This window comes from Penaeus chinensis, chromosome 31 (genome assembly GCF_019202785.1).
Source record: "Penaeus chinensis breed Huanghai No. 1 chromosome 31, ASM1920278v2, whole genome shotgun sequence".
In the NCBI taxonomy this organism is placed as follows: domain Eukaryota; kingdom Metazoa; phylum Arthropoda; class Malacostraca; order Decapoda; family Penaeidae; genus Penaeus; species Penaeus chinensis.
In genome coordinates this window covers 25,191,112-25,198,611 of record NC_061849.1, presented here as the reverse complement: position 1 = coordinate 25,198,611, position 7,500 = coordinate 25,191,112, and the positions used below count along the sequence as shown (strand labels likewise).

Below are 7,500 nucleotides of genomic sequence, written 5' to 3'. Positions count from 1 at the left end.
CATGTCCTCCAGTGCTGTCTTTACTTTTTCTTTTTTGGTGTTTGTGGCAAGATGCCCATATACTTGCAGATGATACTCAGCATCACTTCATCCGCCCCTCCTCCAATGGACACAAGCCTAAGGTCCCGGTAGAAACGACTCACTAGAACCTGCAGATGAGGGAGTGATTAGTATCATGAATTTCTGGTAGTTGTAAAATCCACCAGGCTTTTGTAAATAAGAATACCAATGTGTAAAGTACAGGAAGGTACTATTGTAATTTTCACAAAGAACACTGACAGCATAACCAGAAACTTCAGTATATAATATCATGCACATACTTTGTTTATGAGGTTTTATGACAATTTCAGTTTGCAAATGCTAAAAAAAAAAATACAAACGTGCTTATCTCAAAAACTAGACTATGCTGTCATGAAAAATTCAATTAGTGGCTGGGGTGAAAAGAACTCCTCATCATGAGTGCACAAAGCTCTTGGAGTAAGTTTAAACTCAGTGAGCACGTAGGAAGGGGTTCTAGCATTATCTCCACTTGTAAATAAGGGTGACTTGAGCCATCCATGAGCCAGGCTCCAGGATGGACATTCTATGTTCAGGATCCTTTACCTGCCTGCTATGACCAGTTACACAGGTTGTTACAGTAAATTAAAAATACTTAGTTCTAGATTACCTAGAGAGATTATATGGAGTTTGTGCAGGGGAAATAGCCAATTACCATCTTGAAACAGCAAATCAAATATAGACTTTGAAAAATGGTAAAAAGGCACAAAATGCTTGTGCAGGAAAAGAGATAATATTTTAAAGGGAAGGTAGGGAGTCTTAACACCTTACACGAGTATTCGTAGGAGTTAGGCCTACAAGCAACACACCTGGGAGAGTCACCACTCAAGTAAACTTAATACCCACATTTTGGGTCATGTTCTGGGAGTGAGGTACCAGCATCCAATGAGTTAATAGATAAACAGTTGCTAGGATCTTTCCATCATCAATCAATATTTCTAATATGTATAAGAGGGTAGTGGGTTACTTTTGAAACAATTTTGATATGTTTCTGCATGAAATCCATTGCTTTCAACAATTCTAGGTGTTGTTCCTTGTGTAAATGAATCATCCGTCGACAATCTTGAGTTGATAGTCCCAATAGCAGGGGTGGCCATGGAGTATATCGAGGAAATTATGAGGTAAAACATGTTACGGACACACTCGCCATCTTTGATAGCCTACAGATCGATGCGCCAACTTTCAAGAAACTCTATTGGCATAAAACCAATTTTTCGATAAAATCTACAGCCATAACACCACTAAAAGCCCTCAGGGTTATTAGACAAAATGTCCTAACCCAACATCAAACCTAACCTAATACTGTGGTATGTATTCCCTAGCCAGGGGGTTCTACCATGGTGTAGCGTTCCTTTTACACTATATGGAAAAATTTATTTTTTACTAGTGCTATGAATATCGATGGTGTTATCTTCATTATAAACATTATGATTACTATAATGTTATAAACATTAGTAACAGCAAAATAATATAAGGCAAAATATTTTTGTAAATAAAAAAAAGGATAAACGGGTGTGACAGGCGGTACTCGTAACTGGCTCATTGGTGACTTAGTACAAGTGTAGCCATCTATGTGTAAAAACAATCAAACAAGTTCCCACAGTGGGTATAGCACATACGTACACATCATGCCCATCGGCATTGGGTTAAATAATCGTAATGGTTGAATCGGTGAAAACCACATACCTTTATACAGTGAGAACGTCAATCTTTTGAATCGCCCTTTTCGATATTTGGGACACTTAATGAGCTCAGATATCAAACTAGGATGCTTACTAATGTATATTCCTTCTCCATTGCCACTGTACAGTCTTTAGAAGAACCCAAAATAGACATAACCCAGAATCAGGGAATGGAGACTCCCAGTGCTGTCAAAAGACCCAGTCGTGAAAACTCACATGCGCATTAGATTATTGTACAGAACTGTATAAATAAATCTTAAAACCTGCAAAGGAAGTATAATAATATTAAGAGGACATGTTAAAAGCTTAAGTATGGAAAAGCAGACACTGATAATTTCCAAAATATCCTTTTAGCAATCGTGTAATAATACATGAACTACTTTGCATATTGCAGTAATGAGTTATGCAGTCCGTGTAAAATTCATCCTCGCTATGTAAACAAGATGGGCGACTTGGCCAAAATTGGGCAATCTTCTCTGTTCTTTTACATATAGCACCCTTGGGAAGCATTTGTACACATATTGCCATAGAAGAACTTTGTCTTCGTTTGTATCGTTCTATCATTTCATATAGCTCTTATTACCCAACTCTGCCACTACCTCCAAATACATATTGTCCAACATTTACTTGAATAAGACCCTATGGTCTACAAATTTCACCTCCATATACTTTATTTTTTTGGGGGGGAATGAAAACAAAAGAAAGAAAAATCTAAAAATATCACATTTCTCCATTATAGTCATTTACATTTCTAAAATTTGGTAATTCCTATTCATGGATGTCAACAAGCACAAAATGTGCAGTCAAAACTTAGTGAGATAACAGGGAACAGATTTTATTATTCAAATGCAGAGAAGATTCTAGGGCATAACTTCCAGGACATTTTTAGGGAACCTTTCATCAAAACAAACATAACTCCATTTACTAGCCTGATGCTAGTCCAGATTATTTCTCACATAATACTTTTACTTTTTTATATATGACATATTGCTTGGAATTACTTGGGAGGGGAGCTTTGCCATTATCTACTATTATTAGCTTTCTTGTCTGTTACCAACTGAAACACTGCACACTTAAAATATTAAATCATTGTCAGATCTCCAACAGGAGGATGTAGCAGCATCAAACTAGACCTTCATATTTTCTGCATACCACAGCTAATAAAACACTTTCATTCTTTCATTAGGCTCACTGGCACCAAAAAAAAGTCTCATATTTTAATAAAGCCTCATACATTTACTGCAACCACTACTATCTACAAAAAATATGATTCATGTAAGAGGCAGTAAAATTAATAGATTGTAAGAAAAGAATAGGTAATTTCTCTTTCCAAAATTAACCCTGGTACACTTCCAATGCATGACCACCAACCTCATTTGTGAATCCCATGCCTCCCCAGAACTGCAGACACGAGTCAGAAATTTCCCTCACTAGTCGACCACTCTTCAGTTTACACATGGATGCCAACTTGGTAACATCTTCACCACCAACATAGAGTTCTGAAAATGTGAGGTGTACATCAAGATACACTGAAATCTCTCATTCATTCCATGAATGTAAAGTTATCCTAAAATTCACTCTTATTTCCTATTCTCTAGTAATGCTAAAGGCATATGAAGCAACACTTAAAAGTTTTCACTGTTATTCATTTCTTTTTTACTAAGACTGCAAATTCACAATTAAATTTTGCATTAATTCCAGGTACCCCAAAATGTGGTGTATGTGAAGCTATACTGAAAAACTGCTATTATTTCTATTATTCAGAAGTTAATAGGAAATGTGAAACAACCCTAAAAATATTCAATTAATTCTAAGCTGAAGCAAAAGATCTTAATATTTTAAAATACATATCACCTAAGTACAGACACACCACAAATACCTAATAGATCACAAAAATGAAAACACCAACACAAAATTAAACCCACCTGTTGCCCTATACAGCAAGGACCTAAGACACTCAACTTCTGTCTCAAGTTCAGCCAGGCGGAAGTGGATGTACTGGTTGTTGAGGAGAGGCTGACCAAAGGCCATCCTATCCTTTGTGTACTTGATGGTTTCCCGGATACAGATCTCCAAGGGGGCCAGAGTCAAGGCAGCTGCAGCCAGACGTTCCTCTTGAAACTGGGGAGAGCAAAAAGGTATAAATTTCTCTTCCCTAAAAGCATACACTGTTGAAAGACTAGACTGAATGGGATTTTAACTTTCAATCACAAGATCTGCTGTTGGATCAGGAACTTTATAAATGTAATTTAACAAATAAGGTAATTCCAGTAAAACAGAAAAAAATAGAAAAAAAGAAAGACATTTAAACATCATTTCTAATACCTGCTTTTCTATCTTTATCCTCAAATTTCTATCATGCTCTTTTGGTTACAACACCACACCGTACAAATTACTTGTAATTTGGAAAAACATTTTCCAAATTAATTTTAACCAAATAAACAATCAGTCAATAAAATATAATAAATTTGTTAAAAAAACTAAATAAATTAAATATATAGCAATATGAATAATTATAAACATAAACAAACCATTTAAACAATGCCTCAACCTTCTAATACATACTCAAAATTAAATCAATAACAGTTCCCATATCTGACCTGCAACATCTGATACGTGAAACCCATTCCTTCTTGGCCAATGATGTTCTTTGCAGGAACTCTCACATCCTCAAAGAAAATCTGTGCTGTATCCGAAGAACGCATTCCCATTTTGTCAATCCTCTTGTTTAGATGTATTCCTGCCAAAAATAATTCTTTTATTTTCTTAATCAATAACTGATTTTCAAGGTTTTACTTGCTTAAGACTGTAAAGTGTTATAATCTAAAAAAATATACAAAAGAGTCTTGCAAAGGTATCTGTACCTAAGAAAGTCTCATGAATTCTAAATTTAAGAAAATATAGTCATGATTTTTTCCATAGTCTACTTAATTTTTTTTTTTTTTTCTAAAAAGGGATGACTACCTACTCTTTATCAACAGAAACTAAACATATAGAGAAAATGTATATGCAATATAAATCCATATATAAAGTGACCAGTATCCAGGTGCAGAATACCATGAATATCTCTTTTTTTCACACACTCATTCTTCATCTCCTGCTCTCACTTTTCCATTACACAAGCATATCTCCATTACCCATATACCCACAGAAATGCACTGGCCCAGAGACCCATCCATCTATCAACCTGGAGTATCCATGGGCACGCAGATCAGGGACTTGTTCTTGTGTGGAGCCCCCTGTGAGGTGTTGGCCAGAAGGCACATCCAGTCAGCCTGGAAAGCGTTCGTTATCCACATCTTTTGGCCATTGATGATGAAGTCGTCCCCTTCTCGCCTGGCCGTTGTCTTTAAGCTGGCTACATCTGATCCACCAGAGGGTTCACTTACCCCAAGACATGAGACCAAGTCTCCTGATATGCTTGGAGCTAGGAACTGCTCTTTGACATAGTCACTTCCAAACCTGTGGGTCAAGGATGTCTCTTGGTCTTTTGCTTTTGTAAACAGTGCTGTATCAACTTTAAATGCTAAATAGTTTTTCAATAAAACTGGCAAATATTTGTCCTTCCCTCTCTGATACCAATTTGCTTTTCTTTACATAAAACCTTATTTTATACTTCTGCAGAAGAGCCCTATCACTAATTTTTAAATATATGAATTACCTTTAATCTCAACTGATGCATTTGAAAGTTTAAATTATAACGCTGAATTGTATCTTTGTTTTATATTATTACTGAGAGATAACTTCAAACACTAACATATCACATTCTTCTCAAAAGCAAATTTTTTCCTTTTCCTTATTAATGTATTAACCCAATGCCGATGGGCATGACGTGCATGTACGTGCTATGCCCACTGTGAGTTTATAACATTATAGTAATTATAAGATTTATAATATAAATAACACCATTGATATTCATAGCACTAATAAAAAAAACCTTTTCCCCACCAATTCAAATCAGGTAAGGTCACAAGGTCTACTAATTGACTAACTGTGGCTAAGCACTAGCAGAGCCATCTATGTGCAGAGATATTTGACAAAAAATATAGAAAATGAGCACAGCATTTTCCTAATTTTTTATTATTTTCCCCGGCGGTATTGGGTTAATTTTTCTTATAAATAACAAATATAAAACAACATATAGGTATTAATAAAACTTTAGATATTCAATAGGTTATCCACAAACATTTTTCATGTTTTTATTTCACAGGACATGTAACTTCATCATAGAAGTAATTTCAAAAATTCTTAATAGGTAACTAGTAATCAACCATTCCATAACTAATACTTTCTACAAGAATATCTAAACTTTTACAGAAATTCAAAAACATACCATATAATACCTTGACATACTTTACATTTAAAACAACACAACCAAAATAATTTTAAAAATAATGCTAAATAATGATACTGGTACTAATAATAAAATACCTGGCAAGTGCAGGTGTTGCCATGTCAGTCTGCACAGCAACAGCCATTGGGATTGCACCGCAGGTGACATTGCCAAGAGCCTCCCCCATGGCAACACTGTATGTGTAGTCCAAGCCAAGTCCTCCATATTCTGTAATTTATCAATGGATTAGATACTTAAAAACTTAATATTGAATTGCATGTCATAGTTGTAGGCTTTGAATGTACATGTAAGAAAAAGAGAAATATATAAATAATTGTGAACTTCAATACCCTTTCACAATAATGATTACAACTGCAGTACTTCTTAAAATATTTACTCATATAAGAATATTCCATTTTCAGTGTTAAAAATTAAAGCTATGCATACATGAAGACGTACACTAATTAGAGCTACAGGAGAGAAGAGGCAAACTTTTAATCCAAAAGGGAGAACTCTTAGTAGAAACTAACCTTCAGGCTTTGTGACACCAAGGAAACCTGCCTGTCCGAGCTTCTTGAAGACCTTATGGGCTGGAAACTGTCCTTCAGCCTCCCACCTGTCAACATGTGGGTTGATTTCTGTGTCAATCAACTGCACATTGGGAAAGAAAAGTAAGAGTTTGAATACACCGCATAATCAGAGATCATATACGCAGCAATATGCACACAAAGAGGAAATGAAACACAATCACAAAACTAAGAGAAACACTGATGTTTCAATTTCTACTCCATGCATCTGACAGTAAAACTAATAAAGTGAAATTTTGGTTTTACAGTCTGATTTTGAAATATATTATTTTTCTTTGTTATAGCTCTGCATTTCATTTGAAAATTATATGTTATTTTATTAGGAGGGGTATCAACAAAGCAATATGTTTTTGTTTGTTTTTCAAAGCAAATATGTGTGAATGCTTAATTTTACACTAAGAACCTGTAAAGTATAGATATATGAATAATAATGTTATCAATCGGCACAATGCAAATCATAAAATCAAATATGTAGTCTAACGTAAACTCCTCTTTGAATGACAAAAAATTATTCAGCATTGTCTTTTGCCTCAAGGTAACTTCATACTGTTAAAGTATATCTTATTATTTTAGATATCACCCCCAAAAGGAAAGAGCTCTAAACATGAGAGAAATTTTAAAGAAAATACTACAAAACACCATGAGCAAAGGAAAATTATCTAAAATTGCAAATTTTCTGAAACTTTAGGTTGCTACACTTTAAAAACCCTGGATTTTGTAAAATATTAGTGTTGCCTATCATCTATCCAAATATCTTATCATGTCTATATGCAAAATGACATTCCACTAAAAGACAACAAAGTTCCTTCAAGAGATATAAGTGGACTGGTCATTGGGGATT

The 7,500-nt window shown here is 34.8% G+C and overlaps 1 protein-coding gene across 1 annotated transcript in view; it reads right to left on the bottom strand.

Annotated features, from left to right (window-relative positions):
- Nucleotides 1–7,500, bottom strand: part of LOC125041902 (probable acyl-CoA dehydrogenase 6) — an 11,011-nt gene that overhangs the window by 1,156 nt on the left and 2,355 nt on the right. Inside the window, exons 2-8 of the mRNA XM_047637289.1 lie at nucleotides 6,603–6,723; nucleotides 6,171–6,300; nucleotides 4,927–5,201; nucleotides 4,340–4,479; nucleotides 3,665–3,860; nucleotides 3,111–3,238; nucleotides 1–149 (exon numbers count right to left, since the gene is read on the bottom strand). The exon at nucleotides 1–149 is cut by the window's left edge and continues 1,156 nt beyond it. Coding sequence (XP_047493245.1) covers nucleotides 21–149; nucleotides 3,111–3,238; nucleotides 3,665–3,860; nucleotides 4,340–4,479; nucleotides 4,927–5,201; nucleotides 6,171–6,300; nucleotides 6,603–6,723 — 1,119 coding nt within the window. The 3' untranslated portion in view covers nucleotides 1–20. The remainder of the gene's footprint in view (nucleotides 150–3,110; nucleotides 3,239–3,664; nucleotides 3,861–4,339; nucleotides 4,480–4,926; nucleotides 5,202–6,170; nucleotides 6,301–6,602; nucleotides 6,724–7,500) is intronic.